Below are 22,258 nucleotides of genomic sequence, written 5' to 3' on the forward strand. Positions count from 1 at the left end.
AAATTTACTTTTGGGGGTAGGGTAGTATGCTAAACTTCTGTCCTGTCTGTGGGACAACTCACTGTTTCCTGTTTAATTTGGATTTGTAAGATACAAATAATTCCTTCCTTTTTTATTTTTCTAGCTTTTTAAAAAGTTTAATAAAGTACAAAGTAAATGAAAATCAGAAATGACTGATTACGTAAGAGTCTGAATGTTGTATTGGTTCTAGCTAGTGTTGGTAAATGCCATAGAGTGTCATAGCTTCCAGCTCAGAATTCTGTTGCTCAGAGTTGTGAAATACCAGCTGTATTGGTTGCTGTTGAAAACTGAGAGGAGTAGATGATTGATTTTTACAGTTCAAGAAGTTTCGTAGTCCCAGAGATCAAAATGTGGTTCTCTGTTGTTGGAAGAACAGAATCAGTGGTGAGTTTCTGCAGGGTGTTGTCGTCCATGTTTTTGTACAAAATTTGTGATCTTCAAAGCATGCTTTTTCTTTCACTGTAACTTGTTCAAACCTGTCAATAATTAACTTGCTCGTGAAGCAACCATTTAATGTAGCTTGTAATTACATACCCAGAAAATTGTTGCTGTCTATTTTATTGCTGCAGATTCTTAAAGTTCATAAAAATATACAAGAAAAAACATTTAACTCTGCTGGCTATAATATGGTAAAAATTGCTTTAAATCATGTGACTACTGCTATATAATTTTCCAAGGGTGTATATAAGAATATTTCTGATATAACTTAACGTTTGGCATGTTAGGTGGTTTTACTATAGGCTTTATCTAAAACTTATATTTCTTTTCTGAAAATGAACAAAAAGTTTATCATTTTAAAAATACTTGGGGTATTGTATGATTATGTTTTAAAATAGATGGTTAATTATATAGTGTCTTAAAGATGTTCTGCTTTGTGCTTTTAGACTATACTGATTTGAAGTTTTAAAATCTTAGTTCACTTAAAATACAAAATAAGATTCCTATGCCTTAGAAATGGATGAGAAGGTAAAGACAATGTTTATTAATATACCTACTTCTGACTGTGTGAAGTGTAGGTTCCATACACAAACTATAATTTAGGCTTTTGAAGGATTTCAGATCTTGTCTTTTCTGTTCTTTAATGTCCTTGTTATGACCATGTGGGAAAGACCTAATCAAAGAAATGTAGTCAGGAAATTATTGATTCCTCTTAAAAACAATTCCAAAGTACTCACTGATTAAAGCTTTTTTCATTGGAGATGCAAAATAATAATAATAATAATAATAATTTTTCATTTAATTGTATAAAATGGCACATGTTCCTTACCTGTTTTTATAATTATGGCCTAAGTGCTGTTTCTTGGATCAACTGAAAGACTGAATTCAATTTATATTAAATAGTATAATAGAAACATAAAATGTTAATACTCTAAAGCAGAGCCACCCATTTTTTCACATTGTAGTACTCATAGAAAACAATAGTACTCTTGGGGTACACCTGTATGAACAGAATAGGCTACTGGGGCAGCTGAGAGACTCAGACTGCCCCAGACCTTGGATTGTGACCTATTCCCTATACTGGGCACAGCCTTTGGGAAGCTTTGTAAGGAAACTTGGAGATCACCTCCACTGGTCATTCACTACCATGAAAATTTGTTGATTCACAGACCACTTGGAGAATCTTATGAAAGCTCTGCACCATTCTCCCTGGTGAAATTCATATGCACATCAAATTTTTCACACAAGTTTTGGTGGTTCATGGACCTCCTAAAGTCCGTCTGTGGAATCCAAGTCGCGAATCCCATATCTGGTTTATTTCCTTCATTTTATAGATAGTGTAAAGATAAATGTGGTGTTGTTTGTTTTGTGTCTCATTCTACGTACAGTGAACAGAGCTGAAACTAGACCTGGGTGACAGAATTTCATTTACAATAGCACGTTTGTCAGATGTAACTTACTAGTTACACTAAAGTTTGTTGAGGATAGAATTTATTTCAAGAATGAGTTTTAAAGCTGATCACTTCAGAAGTAATGTAATTCCTACCAAAAAATGCCACAGATCTTTAAAACGTTGAAAACCTAAGTCCAGATTTTGATAGTTTATGAAATGATAACTGGTTGTCTGATTAGCAATAAAACAATTAAAAACGCAGAGAAAAGCAAGTGAACAAAGCATTGTACTGAATTATACTTGATGACTTTTAAATATTCCTGTGCTTATAGGTCATTTCAGCTCACTTATTGTTCTAAAACCTTAAGCTAGAGAATCCAGACTGTATTTCCATCTGAAGACAATAGGGTTGAATTAATGCTGTTTTGGCAGGCATATCTTTTTCCTGCTCCTTTTCTTTCCATTTTGTTTGGATCTCGTCTTGACGTTTTCATGCTATTAATCATATACTCCCACACTCACATAAGGTTTGCTACTGGAATGTTTGAAGCATAGAGTACTACTAATTGAGTCTCCCTGTGCATGAGATGAGACTTCCTATACTTCTTTAAAGTCTTCCCGAAAAGGTGAATTAAAAGAATTAGAGAAACAGAACATTGGGGGTAGACTTTTCCTTGTAACCATTTCTCATCGGATACTTAAAGCAACTAATAGGTGAGTGTTTCTCTTTTCTAGAGAAAGTATGATTGAAGCTGAGTTGTTCTGTCTTTTATTGTTGCTTTTGGTATTAATTTTTGCCATTCTCTTTTGTAACTTTTTTCTAAAAGTAAGTTTCAGGTCGAATATTTTTTTCACTCTTTTTTGACCACTATGCCCTTTTTTCTCTCTTCTCTCCCTCTCTTTCAAACTCGTTTCTTTCGTTTCCTTTAAAGGAAAGCAAAGTGGTTTCAAGATACATTTTAAAGAAAAAATTTTAAGATTATATGTGCAATGATTTATTTTGTCTGTATTTCATTTGAATTGCTGGCTTTTTTTTTTAAGGCATTAAGATCTAGATATTCTGCCTTTCTTTTATACTACCTAGTTAATATATTTTTGGTCATTATTCTCTAATATTCTTAAATTACGCTGCAGAGCCATAAATGCCAGACAAAGCAGCTTGGATACTGTACTGTTGATGTTGTTTATATCAAGTGCCTCCAGAAGGAAATTGTTTTTTATATTAAGTTTACTTTTTATATGTGTTTGTTTAAATTCCAAAGTTGTATTTAGTTATTTTTGTAGTTCCTGATAATTTTGGATTATATAACTGCTTTTTAAAATATCTTTTTTTAAAAGGAATTTGATTTCTTAAATGAGGAATGGAAATCCTTAGTGGTTATGATTAATCTTTAAATTTTGCAAGAAAGAAATAGACTCAATGCATTCGTATCTTTTCAAATACCATTTTAGGCACTTTAGGCAAGTAATTCTTATAATTACTTGGTCTTAATATATTTATCTTTTATATTGTGTTCTCATGTTGTCTTTATCTTGTTGTCTTTCTCATGTTGGAAATCCGGTTGTATAATGTTAGCATATGAATTATGGGTAAGATCTTGTTTTTACCCAGTTATCTGAATAATTATAAATTCATTGTTTGTACCTGGTTACTAATAACATATATACATGAAAAACCTCCAGTTTTAGAGAAGTTCTGTGGAATAGAGATATATCGTGAGCCACGTATATAGTTTAAGATTTTTACCACCTTCATTAAAAAGAAATAAAAAGAAGCAAGTGAAATTAAATTTAATAATGCATTTTATTTAACCCAGTATATCCAAAATGTTATCATTTCAACATGTAGTCATTATAAAAGTTACAAGATTTTTTTTTTCCCCATACTGTACCTTTGAAACCTGGCTATATTTTTTTTAACTTTTTTTTGGGTGTGTAATATATATACAAAGCAAAGAAAAAAAAGCAATAGTTTTCAAAGCACTCTTCTATATGTAGTTACAGCACAGATCCCAGAGCTTGTCATGGGCTACCAAACCATCATCTCAGATTTTTCCTTCTAGCTGTTACAGAACATTGGAGGCTAAAAGAAATACATATTTTTTTATTATCACAATTGACTTTTTTTCTCTTTTTTTGTGAAAAATAACATTATACAAAAAACCAATAAATTTCAGAGCATAGCACAATTAATTGTAGAACAGATTTCAGAGTTTGGTATCGGTTACAATTCCACAATTTAAGGTTTTTATTTCTAGCTGCTCTAAGATACTGGAGACTAAAAGAAATTTCAATATAGTGATTTAGGAATCGTACTCATTTGTTAAACACTGCCTTCTCTGTATAACTCCACTATCACCTTTGTTCTTTCTCCCACTCTTTAGGGGTATTTGGGCTATGCCCATTCTAACTTTTTCATGTTGGGAGCGGTTGTCAATAATAAGGGGTAGGGAGATGAAACTAGCTGATGTTCTGAAAAGTCTGGCCCCTCTAGGTTTCAGGACTTATCTGGTCCAGGGAACTATCTGGAGGTTGTATGAAACCTGGGTATATTTTACACTTAATGCATATTTGAATTTGGGCCAGCCACATTTTGAGTACTCAGGACAGCACAGTTTTAGAGTGTTTAATATCATTTCTTATTACCAACATCTGAAATTGGTTTCTTTTCATTTCTAAATTGGTGTTTGGTCAATGCTTAACTCGCTTATATTTAGTGATTGGTATGATACACTGACGCATAGCAGCAAAAAAAAGTTTTTTAACTTCTAGCACCTGTTTTGTTTTACTTTCTTAATTGGAAAAACTGGATAGATGATAAAATTAACTTTGTTTTATATATATATATATACACACATACATATATAAAGAGGAACTAATAGGATTAATAGATTTTCTTCAATTCATTCCAACCAAGTTAAATTGGCTTGTGCATAATTGCTTAGAAATCAGATAGAAGTTGTGATCTAATATTTTTGAAATTAATAAGTTTTGTTTTATACAATTTCTTGTCATAAGCTATAATATTCTTATTTATGTTCAGATGAAGCAGGATAGGTAGGGACAAAGTTCCCTAAAGTTAAAATTATTGCAACTTGACAGTTTATAGTTTGTCTCGTTACCTTACTGGTAGCTGAGCTTGAAATCAGTACAGATGGCAGTTAGCAAGGATGAAGCAGATCTTGTTTATTCTGTTTGCTTATCAGCCGGGGCAGTCATTCAAAACTGCCAGGTTGAGACAATTGGTCACCTTAAAGTTGGGCAAAGAGTGCATTGTTTTGTGTTGAAATTAGCTGTTACCCACAGTTATTTGATATTTATAGAAATACCAAATTTATAGAAATTCCTTAGAATTCTTTAATCTGAACCTGTTTGTATCTTATTTTGTTTTTCTAAAATAATTACCGTTAGAACTTTTCTTTCTAGACAAGTTCTATTTACAATTTCTCATGGCTAGTATATGACTGTGAGCTGCGCATGAAGTATAGATGGCATTGTTGTAGGGTGTAAGGCAGCCTAATTGGGATACATCTCTTGAAACGGCATAGTCCTCTGTATTGAAGAAGCATATAATCTAGTTGGAGAAAGAGAACATCTGTATAAGAAATTGTAATACAGTATGTAATAATTGATTGCTAAAAGGGAACAGAGGAAATACCATAAGAACCATAAATGTGGAAAAGATTGTATGCTGCCTAACTTTGGGAAGGTGAGAGACTGGTAGGTGGTAGCAGTTAAGCCTAGGAATTAAATGATGGAAAGGATTTTGACAAACAGGAAAAGCATTTTGAGTGAAGAAAACAATATAAGCAAAGGTAAGAATAGGTAAAGATATAGGATAGAATGGAGGAAGAAAATGATTTGGATAGAAGCATATAGTCTAGTTGGAGAGAGAGACATCTATATGAGAAATTGTAGTACAGTATGTAACAGTACATTACAATTTGACAATTGTAGAGAAAAAGTTAGATGATGCTTAAAGATACACGTGGGTTTAGGGAAGCCGCGAATGCCAAGTGTAAAGGGTTTCTCCTTATTTTTCAGGCAACAGGCAGCTAAAACTAATGAAGTTGTTGATCAGGATGATGTTATTGAGCTATGCTTTAGGAAAGGTAATTTGGTAGAAATGTGCAGAGCAGATTGGAGGTTGGGAGACCAAGAGATCAATCATAAGGAAAGAATTCTCATTTTGTTAGAATTTTTCTGAAATTTATCATTTAACCCACTTACTCAAGGATGTGATGGTAATAGTGTTGTCAAGTATGTATAATACATGATCAGTTTTTACCTCAATGTTTAAATTTAGATGCATTAAAAAATACATTTGCATGTAGTATAATAAATTACCTATTTAAGATGTTATAGAATTTCAGATTATTTATTTTCAGTTCATGTGGAGTGTACTAAAATCAGGTTTCTGTATTAGCTGCCTAAAATGTAGTTACTTCATAACTACATTTATTAATAGAGCTTAATAGTTCCCATCAGTTGTATAATGATGGTCTAAAGTGAAGAAGTTAAAAACACCGAAATAATAATGCAGTCAAGCTGCAGTATATTATGAAAGCAAAATAATATCCTCCTAGGAGGAAAATTCTGGGTAACAACAGCTAACTGAAAAGGTCCAAAAATATGTGTACAGTTTCTTGGTTTATTAGAGAGAAGGAAAATAGTACTTTTTCTATTTCTTGTATCCATTTTATAATTATAGAAGGAAGTGATTTTCTTTTTATAGTTTGTCTAAATAAATAACTGGTATTTTTTGTCTTTGTTAATAGTTATAAAAAGTATCAGGAAAAGGAGGAAGAAACTTGATTTATTGTTTTAAAATGTGTATTTCATAGTTTATTCTTTATAGTTGATATTGTTCTAAACATTTTCCTTGTTGGAGATGGTAGTAATTGCTTATCTTGTTGAAAGTATGGTTTTAATGACTTAATATATATTAAGATATGCATTACATTAAAAAAATTATGCAGTGATAGTGTAGGTAAGTACTTATTCACATTAAAAGTTGTTATAAAATTCAATAAGCATTGTTTTCATATCAGTCAAACAAAGCAGAAGAAAATCAGTAGTGCTTTCAGAATATTTTAATCTGGTTTAGCATATGAGCTATGACTATATCATACAGCATATGCAGATAAAGAAGGATTTTTCAGTGCATCCAACCAGAATTAATGGACAATTCCAAATAAAGTTTTACTCTAGAATATAAACTCCACGAGAGCAGGGATTTTTGTCTGTTTTGTTTGTTAATGTATACACAGAGTTTAGAACACAGCTGAGTTGTTATATTAAACATTTATCATAGATTATATAAAATTATGGAATATATAAATCTCTAATTGAGATATTGTGTTAGGGAATACCCCTTTTAACAAATAGGGAAGTAGGTGACTGTGTTTTAGAGGTAATTTTCCATAGTGTGTCTTAGGTACCTAAGTTCAAGGAAACCTAGTATTTGTAGGTAAAATCAGTTAAATAGAGTATTAATTACTCTTTTACTGAATGACATGCTAGAATTCAGGAATATATCGTTTATTGAGTGCCTACTATTTATTTTAATTTTTGTTTCAAAATAATTTCAATGTATAGAAAAATTCAAGCTCTGCCAACTATCCTAATAGTGTTTGTTATGGCAAAAGGATCTATTCAAAGATCTTGTTATACTGTAGGGCATGTTGTGTTTGAAGTGATTGGGTGACATCTGCAGTTGGGTGTTTGGGACCATAGCACACAAAGGAGCCTGCAAAAGAGATTTTTTTATTTTACTTTGTATAGTACTTATAAAATCTTAGTTCCCCGAAAATGTAACTGTATGAAATTAGAAACATATTACTTCCCAAAATTGAAGGGTTTTGTTAAATTAAGAAATTCTATAGTGTTTTCAAAATGAGATATCAAAAAACATTGACACAGTACATGCTTGGCATTTTGCTGATGGGAGTAAGGGAGTATAGCATCAGCAATGCTAGTCAGTCAAACTCTCTTTAAAAATTAACTGACAGGTGGGCCACAGTGCCTTAGTGACAGAATTCTTGCCTGCCATGCTGGAGACCCGGGTTCAATTCCCGGTTCCTGCCCATGCAAAAAGAAAAAAGAAAAAAAATTAACTGAAAGAAAAAAATGTGAGTAATTTTCAAATGGAAATTATATAATTCCAGGGTGCTAATAGAGATTTTGTTTTAATTAACCCATTAGTCAAAATCACTGTAGGACTTTCTGTGATACCTTCTCATATTTTTGCCTTTATAACACAGTATCTCGTAACTTTTGAAGTGGATTTGGTTTTGCCTTTAGTTGCTTTGACATTAATATCCAAGTGGGATTTCATGCATGTTTGCTTCCCTTGAGGGTTCCAAAAAGTTACTCAAAATTATATTTTTATATTCTAGTAATATAAGTGAATGTTAGTGATTATGTAAAGTAGTTATCCGTAGCACTTAAGTTTAAGTCTATCTTGCAAGATTTCATTATTTGTGGTACATCTTGTGGTACAACAGTTCTCTGTGGACTAGATTTTGTTGCTTTAATATATATTTATAGTTACAATGCGTGTTTCTTAAGTTGAACCAATATAGAATATTTTCTGCATAATATTCTCTTACTGCCTAAGTCCCCCTTATTGTTTACCACAAGAAGTTTTTTTTTTAATTGTTTTACATTTTAAACTACATGTATGAAATGAATAAGGGCATAGGGATATGAGTAGATAGTAGAATGTAAAAATACTACAACAAATTGCTTTTTTATTAGAAAGATTAAGAGTATACATCATTGGACATAGTTTTTGATTTATTGTATATATCACTGTTTAGAACTAGCTCTTAAATTGGCTTCAGGATTCCAAGTCTATTTTAGTCTCTGATCAACTGATGCATTAATAATTGACTATTTTTTCACAAATATTTTTTCTTCTTAATTTAGGAACATAAGATAAGAGCATTTCCTGTTAGTTTCTTTAATTTTACTGAATAGAAAGGTAATTCTATTGTATTTCTAATTGTCATATAAAAACAAGTATCAGGACTTTTGTTAGTTATCTATTATATGTGGGGTGATTTTATTTTTATTTTCATTTACTGAGTATTGCATTTATTATATATTTTTCAGTGCAGTGTTTCTTAACTTGTTTTTACTTAGGGTGCAGGTCAAGATAAACTTGGAATCTATGTCAAGTCTGTAGTAAAAGGAGGTGCTGCGGATGTGGTGAGTACAATTTTTAAAGTTGTACATTTTCATACATTTAACAAATGATGTGAGATACCCAGTGATACTTTTTATAAAACACTGTATAATGTTTGTTCATAGCTTGTTAAAAAGCAAATATGATGTGTATTTATCATGACCTTTTCTTCCTTCTCTCCTCACCTGTTTGCTATTTCCACCCCCCTTTCAACACACACATGCACACACACCTTTTTGGTAAACACAGGATGGACGACTAGCCGCTGGAGATCAACTCCTCAGTGTGGATGGACGAAGTCTTGTAGGACTGTCTCAGGAAAGGTATGATTTATTTGAGGCTTAATATTAGCATTTTTAGGTGATATTTAGCATTAAATTTTGGAATGGAAGATGAAAAATAATGCTGAAAAGCCAAGCCCTTACTCTTCACCTTTTTAAGTGTAAAACTCTTAGTGTACAGGACATTTTATTAAACAAATTATAAATATATACTAAAATATGTATTTTAGTCTGGAATGTTCTTTGAACCTAAAAAGAAAATAATTTTAGCACTTCCTGAAATTTCTGAGCATTATCTTACTTTTCTTATTATTATAGTAGGAGGTGTATTTGCTTGTTTTCATAAAATTAAGTTTCAAAGGAAGGAAATGGGCAGTGGGTAATCTATCTGAATGTCAGAACTGTTACCCAAAAATAGCCGATGAAACTGTCAAATGATTGTTCTTAGTTGTTCTGATCACAGACTACCATAGCGACAGAATAGTCCCTGTGTTTTGTTTTTTGTTTTCTTACGTATGTAATACTCTTTCCTAGGGCAGCAGAGCTCATGACAAGAACAAGTTCTGTGGTTACGCTAGAAGTAGCCAAACAAGGAGCAATTTATCACGGTCTTGCTACACTGCTTAATCAACCGTCTCCAATGATGCAAAGACGTAAGAATTAGTTATGAATAAATTGAATGCTTTTCTTACTTTGACTAATACTAATACTTTCAGTGAACTTTATATACTAGACATTTTACTATCATGGCCTCTTTTAATATAAAGAAAAAACCATATGGATTAGGTATTTTAATTATAATTACTATGCCAATTTTGAAGATAAAGAAGTTGAAGATGAAAGCACTTAAGTAGGATGCCCCAGATAACTCACTAATAAATTGTTGGAGCCAGGATTTATTTGTGAATTAAATTCATTATTTTACCCAGCTGCCTAGGTGCTGTTTTAACCACACGTCAGTATGACCAGTTTATTGCTAATGAGTTTTCATATGCCTGTCATGTAGTAGGCAGTCAGTAAATCACTGTTATAACAATAGTTTATTATATTTTAAACTATTTACTATTATAATAATAGTCAATTAGAATGCCTACTACTGAATGAATTTTCAGTTTTGAGAAGCAAACTCAGAACATAATATATATGTTAAATTATATATATATATATATATATATTTAACTTTAAATTAAAAGCTCACTTATTTGACTAAAGTAATTTGTTTATGGGAACCATAGTTTTGTAGCTATGTAAAAATATCTAAGAATAAAAGCAGTATAAGTTAGAGCTTTTTAAAAAATTAGTTAAAAATACAGAAAAAAACATTGTGACTCATTATCTCCTTAAATATATACCTCCCAAATGAGCTTTGATAATATACTTTGCTAAATGTTTACATAGCCTTCTGAGTATGGCCTTGCTTGGAGTCCTCTTCTCCATATGTCAGAATTCTGAGAGCTTCATAGCTCAGAACCTAAAGTCTGTACTTAATAGTAACTTTAAAAAAAAAAGGTATGCAAGGTAACTGAATCTAAAAAATAAGTATTCTTAACAAAACCATGTGTTGTTTTATGGACTTTGTCTCAGGGCACTTTTTTCTTTTCTTGTATAACTTGAAAACTTGGTTCCCTTAAAAGTAGATAATGAAGGGTCATAAAGCAAGAAGGTAGGAAAACTAAAAATACAGATGAAGAACTGAATAATCATGTCATATGATGGTTAATCATAATAATGATAACCCTAAGTGATTAAAAAAATTAGTATCTTTTTTGAGAAGCAAGCAAATTATATTATTTATCTTTCAGTTAAAAAAAGTTACTTCTAACATAAAAGTTTTATTTTTCATGACGCGCTAAGTTTCAGTTTATGAGAAACTTTAAAAATGTACCTTTCCCATTTATTGCATGTTGCTTTATTTGAAAGCCTTTAAAAGATTGTTTGAAATATTTTTACCGTTATATAAAAATCACCTTATTTCTTATACTAAGAACAGATTCTTCAAAAAATTTAAATACTTTATATTCATCTTCCCTGTAAACCAATATCATAAAATAAATTTTTGAACAAATTAAAAGGTATCTTGAATGTTCTTTGATTTCAGTTTCAGATCGTCGTGGCTCAGGTAAACCCCGACCAAAGAGTGAGGGTTTTGAGCTCTATAATAACTCAGCTCAGAATGGCTCACCTGAGAGTCCTCAGCTACCTTGGGCAGAATACAGTGAGCCTAAGAAATTGCCTGGTGATGACAGACTAATGAAAAATAGAGCTGATCATCGATCGAGTCCCAATGTAGCAAGTAAGAAAAATAGTTTTCTCTCTTGTCTTTACATTCTTTCTATTTACATTCAAATACATGCATGGTCACAAATCAGAAGGGAGATTCGGTATTTTGGTGTTTTTTAATTATTAAAATTAAATTATTACCTGCTACCTAGAATATTTTTTAAATGAAGGGTATCCACACTAATGCCTTTTTAACAGGAAGTAAACACTAAGTTGGAAGATCTTTTGATATAGTTATTGCTCTACACAAATACATTGATGATACTGTCTCTAGCAGGGGTTGACAAACTATCACCAGGAGCTCAAATGGTTTTTGTATTTTTAAAAAGAGTTTTGTGTGGTTTTTTTTTTTAAAGAATTAGAATATGTAACAGAGAAAAACAAAGCCCAAATATTTACTATTTGACTTTTTGCCCCCAGTAGTTTGTCAGTCCTCTTCCATAGATAAAATTTTATTGCTCTAGGCTCTGATTATTCGAAGAATGGATGTGGATAAATGAGACCTAATATCTCATGTGCCTTATTATTATTTTTTTAAATCTCTAAGCTAGATACCTCCCTGGCAGCTTGAAGATGAATAAGATGGGTTACTACCATTAAAGATCTTTTGTTATGTCTACTTTGTTTATTTAATATTAAACTTTCTGCTCCCAACTGTTTCCAACAGATCAGCCTCCTAGTCCTGGAGGAAAAAGTGCTTATGCCACTGGAACAACAGCTAGGATAACATCTGTTTCTACTGGGAATCTCTGCACTGAGGTCTGAAGAGATTTACTGCAATTAAAATATTCCTTAAGAATATTTGAATTATCTAATAAAATTTCTACTCTGAATTAGCATGGATTATAATTCCTAAATTTGCAGGATTTAATATTCTGTTAATCAGGGAAATTAGTTTTAACTGAGTGAGCTGAAAAAAATAATTTTTATTATTCTTGGACTAGGATAATGCTATTGTAATTTTTGACACATTTTTAAAACATACTAATTTTTTATTAAAAATAGGAAATTAGAAATTAAATCTATTGTCCAAATTGCTAGAAGCTAACTTTTCTTCATTCTTACATTTTATAGGAGCAGACCCCTCCACCTAGACCTGAAGCTTATCCCATCCCAACTCAAACGTACACCAGAGAGTATTTTACTTTCCCAGCTTCCAAATCCCAGGATCGGATGGTTCCTCCTCAGAATCAGTGGCCAAATTATGAAGAAAAGACACATGTTCACACAGACAGTAATCATTCCAGTATTGCAATTCAGGTTAGAAATAAGAGGTTCCACTTTTCTCAGCCCTCAAAGAAATAAATAGAAGAGTTTGGTAGGGTGAAAATTGAGTGATTTCTAAGACACACTTATTACTTTATATCAATAACAGCATTGTTATTGTCATCTTACTTTTTTCCTTTCATGGTTTTTGTAGTTTGAGGAAAAAAGGGATTCTTTGTTTTCTTAAGTTTTGATTAATGAAATGTTAGTAATCTAAAGCCTTAATTATAATTTACAAGGCAAGCTCACTGATTCCAGGAGTGAGAAATGAGAGCCCAGAGGGTATATTTTGTACCTTGTTATGTCAGAAACAGTTTTAAACACTGGGAATACAGTATTCCTTGCTCTTGAAGCTAATGGAGAGATGGGTTGACTAATAAGTGATGGAGATGGTCTTTCAAATTTAAGTGTGTCTAAAAACTGGGTTTCTAGATTAGATTGTAGCTGCCAGCATGGAAATGCTTTTCAGGTGGAAGGAATAGGCATAGAGACTGGCAGTTGTAGAAGAACCTGGGAAGTTCTGTGTGGCAAGAACTTAGAGTGGGATTGAAGCGAGTGGCAAGATTCTAGGCTGTCAAGTAAGATGGAACCAGACTGTAGGGCTTTAGATGGCAAGCTAAGGAATTTGGCTTTTTATCCATATTGGTAGAAAAGAGGATGTCAGTCTGGATGGTTAATCTGAGGAACATTATGAAGTGGTATTTTTCTTTTTAGAAAAGATATATGACTGTATTAGAGATTGGAAGATGGAATTAAATATATGCTTAAAAATAGCAATAGTTTAAGGTCTGGTCTAGCATATCTAACATAAATGCCCTAGATAGTAAATAATGCAAGAATTCAGAGATTCATTCTTAGAGTGGTTCAAAAAGACTTTTAAAGATGGATTTGAGCTCGGACTTGAAAATACAGATAAGCAGAGAGGAGGGAAAGCATATTATATTTACAGCGAAGTGTATGAATAAAGGTGAGAAAGAGCCACGTATTTTTGGTTACCTTAAGTAAACAGGTCCTTATATGAATGTTAAATGTTCTGCTTCCACCTACTTTGCTTTAGGTATGAGAACACATGGGCTGTAATTGCAAGTTGGAATTTGCTTTGAGAAGATATTTTTTTCCAAATTTCTCTTTAAAAATAAAGTAATGTTTTACTCTACTTCTTCTAGCATATTTTGTCATCCCCTAGGAAGATCTACTTCCTATATGTCAAAGAAACCCAATTTGCAAAACATGTTATTGAATTCCTTTTTTATGCACATTTTCTCCGATTTGGGGAGAGTAGCATTGTTAAACTTCCACGTTTATATTTTATAACTGCTATTTGTTTCTACCTCATAACATGAATAAATACTACCTAAATGGGAAAGTCAGAAAACCGAGAGATCAGGGTGTTGGAGCATCACGTATATGGTTATTGAAATGACTAGGAACTGTGATAGTACTTATGAGGGAAGGAATGTGCAAGCACCAGGTGCTAAAATGAAATCTTTAAGGAAAGTAAAGGATGGCCCAGGAGTTCAGAAGACACTGCAGCAGAGAAATAACAGGTGGTATAGTCTGAAGGCATGAGCTCAGAAATTTTATACTTTAAAGTATCGGTTCTAAAGATATCAGGAAATTAAATAATGCTTGTATGTGGTCTGTAGGTTATGTACATTAATAGGAAACTGGATTTTTGTGTATGAAGGAAAACTGTAATAAAATATTGAGAGAAAATATTATTTTTCTGTCAAATTACTAATTTTTAAAGCTATATTTTATCTTTTTTAAATTTGTTTTTTAAGGAAAGGAAGAGAGTTTATTTTCCAGTTTTACATCTTTAATTTCTACTTTAAAGGGGCAGGGGAAAAAAGTTTGATTCAGACATCATAGTGAATCATCTGTTCAGACTTCAGACTAGCCCTTCGAAAAAGCCTTTTCATTTCTTTCTTTCCCTCTCTCTCTTTTTCACACACATACACACAGAGAGAACTTTAATAGAATGCCCAACAGATTTGTACCCGTATATTTTATACCTTTCTAAGATTAGAACAGAAATATCTTGGATATATTTGACTGTTCTTTTATTGTTATCCATTGCTTTACCAAAAAGTTCATAGAGCCAGTCCTAAGCTCGTGACTTATTATTTTATTATTTATTATTTATTAGTAAAAAGTGAAATAATTAGAATTTTGCTAAAGATAGGTAATTGGTATTGCTCTTCACATAACGAGAATGACTACTTCTGATTTTGAAATCAGAATCATGTGGTTGGTACCATGTTAGAGATAAATGCACCATACTATGAAAAATGAAGAGGGCACACGGTCAATGTAATGCTTAATTGTGTGTGTGTTTTATTTTTTTGCAATGATGCAAAAAGTACAGGTCTTCCTTCTTTTTACAGAGAAAGAATTTCACTGAAAAAGTGCTGTTATTCTGTTGGGCCCCAGGTCAGGTTTTTCATGAAGCAGGCCTCTGACTGCTGGCAAGGCCACATCAGAGTAACCTTGGATTTTTCTCAATCTCCCGCTGCCCCTTCTGACCCTGTTTGAACAAGTTGCTTGAGCTGAACTCAGCATTATTTCACAGTCAATGAGCTGTAGAACTTGACTTCAGTCTTTATTATAGTCACTTTAACAGTTTTATTATTATTTTCCCCCTCCATTAAGATAAAATGTTTATGAATTTTTAGTAATGTCTTCTGATGAACAACTGAAGTATAACACCTTTTTTTCTTCTTTTCCTAGCGTGTTACCCGTTCCCAAGAAGAACTTCGAGAAGATAGAGCTTACCAACTAGAACGACATCGAATAGAGGCAGTTATGGATCGAAAGTCTGATAGTGACATGTGGATAAATCAGAGTTCCTCAGTAGAATCTAGTACATCCAGCCAGGAGCACCTGAACCATTCCTCTAAATCAGTCACTCCTGCTTCCACCTTAACCAAAAGTGGCCCTGGTCGTTGGAAAACACCAGCAGCTGTACAGCTGACACCAGTGGCTATTTCCCAGCCTATTCTAACAGACCTGCCTCCACCACCTCCTCCTCCTCCTGTACACTATCCCAGTGATTTTGATGGAATTCCCATGGATTTGCCTCTTCCACCTCCCCCGGTCAACCAGATAGGAACTCAGTCTGCTCCAGTCGCTGCCACAGAACGGAAAAAGAGGGAGGAACATCAACGGTGGTATGAAAAAGAAAAAGCCCGCTTAGAAGAGGAACGAGAGAGAAAGCGAAGGGAACAGGAAAGAAAGTTGGGTCAAATGCGTACTCAGTCCCTGAACCCTACTCAGTTTTCTCCTGTGACGGTACAAATGAAGCCAGAAAAGCCTTCAACACTACAGAGACCACAAGAAACAGTCATTCGGGAGCTGCAGCCACAACAGCAACCCCGAACAATTGAACGAAGAGATTTACAGTACATTACGATCAGTAAAGAGGAGCTTTCCTCAAGTGATAGTCTGTCTCCAGACCCCTGGAAACGAGATGCCAAGGAAAAGCTTGAAAAGCAACAACAGATGCATATTGTAGATATGCTGAGTAAAGAGATTCAAGAACTTCAAAACAAACCGGATCGAACCGCAGAAGAGAATGACCGCCTTCGTAAACTCATGCTGGAGTGGCAGTTCCAGAAGAGACTCCAGGAGTCTAAACAGAAGGAGGATGACGACGAGGAAGAGGAAGATGATGATGTGGATACCATGCTAATAATGCAGCGCCTAGAGGCTGAAAGAAGAGCAAGGGTAAAGGGGAAAAAATCCTTTGGTTGTGCATACCTGTGATACCTATTTTAACTTCTGTGTGCTGGTTTTTAGATACATCGAGGCCCATGATCTTGCTGAAGGTTTAAACCTTTGCCCTTTTTAAAAAGGGCCTTATAGTTTATAGCATTTGTCCTACAAAAATGAATCAGGGTTGTAAGGCTGAAAGTTTTCATACAGTGCAAGTGGAAATTAATGTTTAAATTGGCAAAGCCCCAAGTTTCCTTCTTTTTAACACTTAGTAAAGACATCAAGTGGGGCCAAGTATTTGTTAATGGCCAGTGATAACCTTTATCAGGGCTTGGCAAAGTTTTTCTTAAAGGACCTTAAAGGTTTTGTGGACCATACAGGTTCTGTTGTAGCTCCTCATCTCTGCCATTTTAGTGTAAAAGCAGCTATAGAAGAGATGTAAACAAAAGGATGTGGCTGTATTCTAGAAAAACTTGATTTGCAAAAGCATGTGGCCAGTTGTTTGCTGACCCCTGATCTTGATTATCAGCATTTCATGGTGGTTGACAAAGGAAACGGATTAGGACTTCACATTTACGTTTTTAATATTACTATTACTATTAGTAATTAGTAATATTTAAACCATTGATATTTGTTAATATTCAGTTGTGGTATAAAGATACCGAGAACTTGTGATTTTATTCATATTTCTTCCATATTATAAATGTCAACTAATTTTGTTATTTTTGTTTCAAATAAAAGAACAAAAGTAAAATTTAAATTGGCTTAATGCTAAAAATTGTTAAAATGCCAAATTTAAGATGAAAGCAGTATTTTTTATTACCCTGTCAAGAGAATTGTTAATAGGGATGAATGGGCATTTATTGGTAACTTGAGGAGTATGCTTTTAAATATTTCATTAAGTTTTAGTAAGCCTTTTTTTTTTTTTTAATTTACATGTTGGAATATTCTGAGGAAAGTCAGCCATATTGAATTTGGTTTCTAATTTCAGTTCTTATTTGATGCTATCTGTACTGAAAGGTCTGTAAGACCAGTAACGACTGTTACATGAAACATTTTGACCTGTTTATCTCCTAAAAAATTTAATCTTAGGTAACTGTTAATGAGCATTGTGAGCTCTTTTCAGTTTGTTCTGTGAACTATTTTCCTGAAAAGTCATGCATACACACATATACCTTAATATATGCATATTCTCAGCCAAAGATATAATTTTGCCAAAGATTCAGCTACTGTCTCTTGAGACATTTAAGTTTATGAAATTAATATTATAATAAGTTTATGAAATTAAATTAGTAAACATCTTAAAAGTGGTTTTATTTACCATAACTATTATTTGAAAGAGCAACTATTTGATTAATATTTCAGTACTTTTACCATAAGGATTCTTTGGAGAATTTTCACTTTATGTAACTTCTGCTGCTCATTGTCAGAACTCTCTAGCATTCAATTATATAAATTATTATTTGCACTTAGTATTGTCAATATTTACTATTTTTCGTCTGTTTCTCTCCTTTCTGCTCAGTGTTTCTTTTAGATACATTACATTAAAAAGTTAAATACACTCATGGCTTTGTATCTCCCATCCCCACAATACAAGGAATGGAAGACTTTACCTTTACAACAGCTTAAACTCTGAATATAAAGTGGCTGTTTATGGTAAATGAGTTGACTGTTAATATTTCTTGTTGTAAGTGTATTCCAGTAATAGTGAAAAATTAGCAATTACATTGTAATATTTCTGTAATTATTCTTTCTCTGAGGACTACTTCTATTGAAAGTCTGTCAGTTTTTCCAAATGGTTAAAACACTAAATATTTTATAACCTCTTGGTATGAATTATGATGTTTGAAAAGTTTCTTGTGATAATTTAGTTAAAAGTGTTTGTGTATCATTATTTATACTGAGAGTAATATCTTAGTCTCCAAATAAGAGAGCTGAGGGAATTTTTGCATTTTTAGTTTCTGTTTCTTAATGATGAAACTCAAATATATGGTACCATGTGAACATTTTGCTATTTCCAATACCATAAATTAGTATGTAGTTCTTTACTTTTCTCATTGTTATCTTTCAAGACAGATGAAGTAAGATAGCAACAAAAAATGCCAATGGCGGAATACAGGTCTAAACTTAACTTTTTTTTCACACTTCATCTTTCTTTTTTTTTTTTTTTTCCCTTCTCTATTACCTGCAGCAGACTGCTATGCCAGCAATATCTGTTCTAGATTTGGTATGTTCTTGTTTCTTTCCCTTGGTACTCTTTTCCTGTCTTTATTTTATTTTTTTTCTTTAGTGGTGGTGGTTTTATGTTCTCAGTAGATGCAGTTCTCTGTAGGGGAACCTTCGATCAGGATATGTAGTTCTGTGATGCTAGAAGCATGCCTTTGAATGTTAATAGATTTAGTTACTCTCTGCTTTTCTCTCTTAATTTTAAGTGTCACTGTTTATGGTTTTGACCTATTCTCAGTTTTAGTCATAAAATTGATTCTGTGTATTCTTATGCAGTCATAAATACATGAGCAAATGAAAGAAATTTTGCAATGACTAACCTATTTCATTCTTGTTACATTAGAAATAGATTTTAAAAATTAAATGGTTGGAAACTCTGTTAGATTGTTATCAGCACAGTTTGCCAAGTAATATGTAACTGTCTAAGGTGTAACTATCTATTGATAGAGGAAGATAAGAGTTCCTGTAAGCATTTATTTTGCTTTTTCTTTAATAGCTCATGGATTTTAGTTTAGTTTATCTGCCATACCAACTTAAAGTCTGGTGAAAAATATTTCAGTTCATACTGTACTATAAACTCAGTAAGCTTAATGACAGTATTGAGGAAATTTGGTTGGTCGCTTAGTGCCCTTATGCTTTAAACACTACATGTATGCCATTCTTTGATAGATTTATATTTAACTTTAAGTCCAAGTTTATTCCTAGTCAATTTTTAAGTAATATCAAGCCCATATCAAATTATACTTTAAAAGAAAAGTGCTGATCCAGGTTTGACTTTTGTGACCTTTCACCAAATAACAGTCCTAATTTTCTTCTTTTTTTTTTATATGAACAGACAGCATGATGGGAATATCTGTCACTGTACAGCTATTCTTAAAAATGTCTCTCATCCTTTATGATTGAAAAGCATATTTTCTGAGCTCTATGTTAACATATAGTGTACATATAGTACATACCTACATATAATAGGTAGCTGGAAAATATTTATCTAGTCATTCTTTGGGTGAGATGATCAATTCAACAAATATTTGTTCAGCATTCATTATATTCCAGGCATTGAACTATTTTGTTGTTGTCTTTAAGATATTAGCCAACTCTGTAAGCACAAAGAATATTTTATATCATGAAGTATTATACGACAGTTGAACTGTAATATTTAAGAATAAGTTTGTACTTAGAATTTTAGTTCAGAGAAATAGCCCTGAGTTTTCCTTGCTTTACAAGATAGATTCTTTGAGTTTAATATTGACTCTAACCACCAGATTTTTCTATGCAGTTCTTAACCAAATCCCCTATTAAATATTAACATTATCAAAAATAACATTATTTATAGAATTCTTATTGTGTTGCAATTGGCAGGCTACCTTGGGAGAATCTCTTCTGTAAAGGAATTCTCTCCTTTATTAGATGATGGCAAATATGTGAATATATATGTAGCAGCACAACCCTGTACAGTTTTTAAGATATTTTCTTGTCACTGGGTTTTTATGGTAACTAATGGGATAAATGAGATAGGTCTTTCCTGTCTGAGAGCAGCTGAATTCCAGAAATTTGGAGGGCTGCCTCTGCTGGTTCCTTTTCTTCTTTCTTATTTCGTAATGCTACAGTGCCCCAAATAACCGTAGGGCCTTTCTCTTCTTTCTTCTATCTGTACTCACTCTCTTTGTGCTCACATCCCAGTCCATACTTATGCCAACAATACCCAAATTTATATTTCTAGTCCAAACCTCTCTTAAACTAAGGATTCATATGTCCAGTTGCCCTGGTTATAATACCTCCACTTGATGTTAAACAGGCATCTCAAATTAAACACATTCCAAATGAAATTATTGTATCTTCTCTCCTCTCACCACCTCCCCTGTTCAAGCTAGTCTTCCTTTAGCCTTCCCCATTTCCATTAATTCCTTTAGTCAGTCTAAAAACTTTTCAGTCATCCTTGACTCTTTCTCACACACAACATCCAGTCCTTTCAGAAATTCTTCTGCCTTTCACAGAACCACAGCTACCGTGGCCTGAGACACCATCTATTTCTGCCTGGAGGACTGCAGAAGCCTTCTGTCTGAACTCCCGTTACACTTTCCTCAGCATGATGGATGTGGCCATCCTATCAGAAATGTCAGTCCTCCTCACTGTGGCCCCTGCGTCCACGTAGTGAGAAAGGCTATGTCCACTTCCCCCCACCCCTGCACTGTAGGACTCTACTATGCCTTGACTTTACTGTTTCTTTTTTTACCTAGAGTTCGTATCATCCTTTAACATACTATAGATGTTACCCATCATCATATTTGTCTTCTGGTAAGAATGTCACCTTCATGCAACCAGCCCACCTTTGTTTTGTTCAAGTTTCTATAAGAGTGCTGGCGTATAGTAGGCATTCAGTAATGTTGAATAAGTGGGTTGTGACAGAGCTTAGGCTTTTCCCAGAACTTAATATGGGTTTTTCTTCTGTTGTCATGCTGGGACCTTATTCCTGAGCTTCGTTGGCCATCCTCACTAGAAGCCTAAGAATGAAACTTTTCTTATGTTTTCCCCAGCCTTAAGAACTAGACTGATGTATAATTCTTGTTTAAATTCCTTGGGAAGAGCTCCCTCATAGCTCAGTGATGAAGCACTGTTTTGCCTTTAGAGCCTTTTACATCAGTTTAGCCTTTAGGAAATCTGTTTCCAGGAAACCTGTAGTTTCTCTGAAGTCTGTCCTGTCCTGTCTCTGGAATCTGTTTTTAATTTTTACAGCCTAGTACATTGGTTCCTGGTATGTGGGAAAAGGATGGTGGGTATAAACCATAGCTGTCGCTTCACCTGACTGAAATCTAAAAGGTAGCTAAGCCAGTTTTTCCACTTAATGACAAAATTTGTAATCTATGCCTTTTTGTGATTTCAAATTTAGTGCTTTTTTTTTCCTATACACAAAAATACCTCCTATTTTTCAACTAGAAATGTATTTAGCATGAGTCTCTGAATGGCTAGTCTTAGCCTAATTTTTCCCCCATTTTAATGGTCATCTTCTTACGAAAAATAATGACCATTGAGGTTATTTCTTTGAAGATTTTGGTGGTTCTGTTTTCCTTACTTGAATCCCTTAGCTAGGTCTTTTCTCAAATGTGCTTTCCTGCCTACTATGTAGGTCTGCAGAAATTGGACCTACCCCATTGGTCTTCCAAGATATAGAACGGGTTGAGTTAATAGCCTGATAGAAAATTTCAAGCAAGAATTCATAGGAAACTTAATTTAAGAATTGCACCTTAAGGGACATGTATTGGCAGGAAGCAGCAGACTGTTTTTTGCCTATTCTAATTAGAGTACCTCAGGCATGTGAATGGGGTCAGCCCTGAATATCCAAAGCCTTAGGATAAACCAGTGCATCTTCAAGAAGGGTCAGTTTTACATGGAATAAGGAGAAATATGTATACACAGTATGTACACATTATGGAGTTGAACTCAAAATTCATA

At 33.2% G+C, this 22,258-nt stretch overlaps 1 protein-coding gene across 21 annotated transcripts in view; it reads left to right on the forward strand.

Moving 5' to 3' along the window:
• AFDN (afadin, adherens junction formation factor) overlaps nt 1-22,258 on the forward strand; it is a 170,107-nt gene that overhangs the window by 133,996 nt on the left and 13,853 nt on the right. For all 21 annotated transcript variants that reach the window (XM_077120849.1, XM_077120848.1, XM_077120846.1 and 18 more), the window contains 7 exons: nt 8,999-9,064; nt 9,291-9,364; nt 9,857-9,975; nt 11,421-11,615; nt 12,270-12,361; nt 12,677-12,862; nt 15,599-16,594. In XM_077120849.1, coding sequence (XP_076976964.1) covers nt 8,999-9,064; nt 9,291-9,364; nt 9,857-9,975; nt 11,421-11,615; nt 12,270-12,361; nt 12,677-12,862; nt 15,599-16,594 — 1,728 coding nt within the window. The remainder of the gene's footprint in view (nt 1-8,998; nt 9,065-9,290; nt 9,365-9,856; nt 9,976-11,420; nt 11,616-12,269; nt 12,362-12,676; nt 12,863-15,598; nt 16,595-22,258) is intronic.

The sequence above is a fragment of the Tamandua tetradactyla genome, chromosome 11 (genome assembly GCF_023851605.1).
Source record: "Tamandua tetradactyla isolate mTamTet1 chromosome 11, mTamTet1.pri, whole genome shotgun sequence".
NCBI lineage: Eukaryota > Metazoa > Chordata > Mammalia > Pilosa > Myrmecophagidae > Tamandua > Tamandua tetradactyla.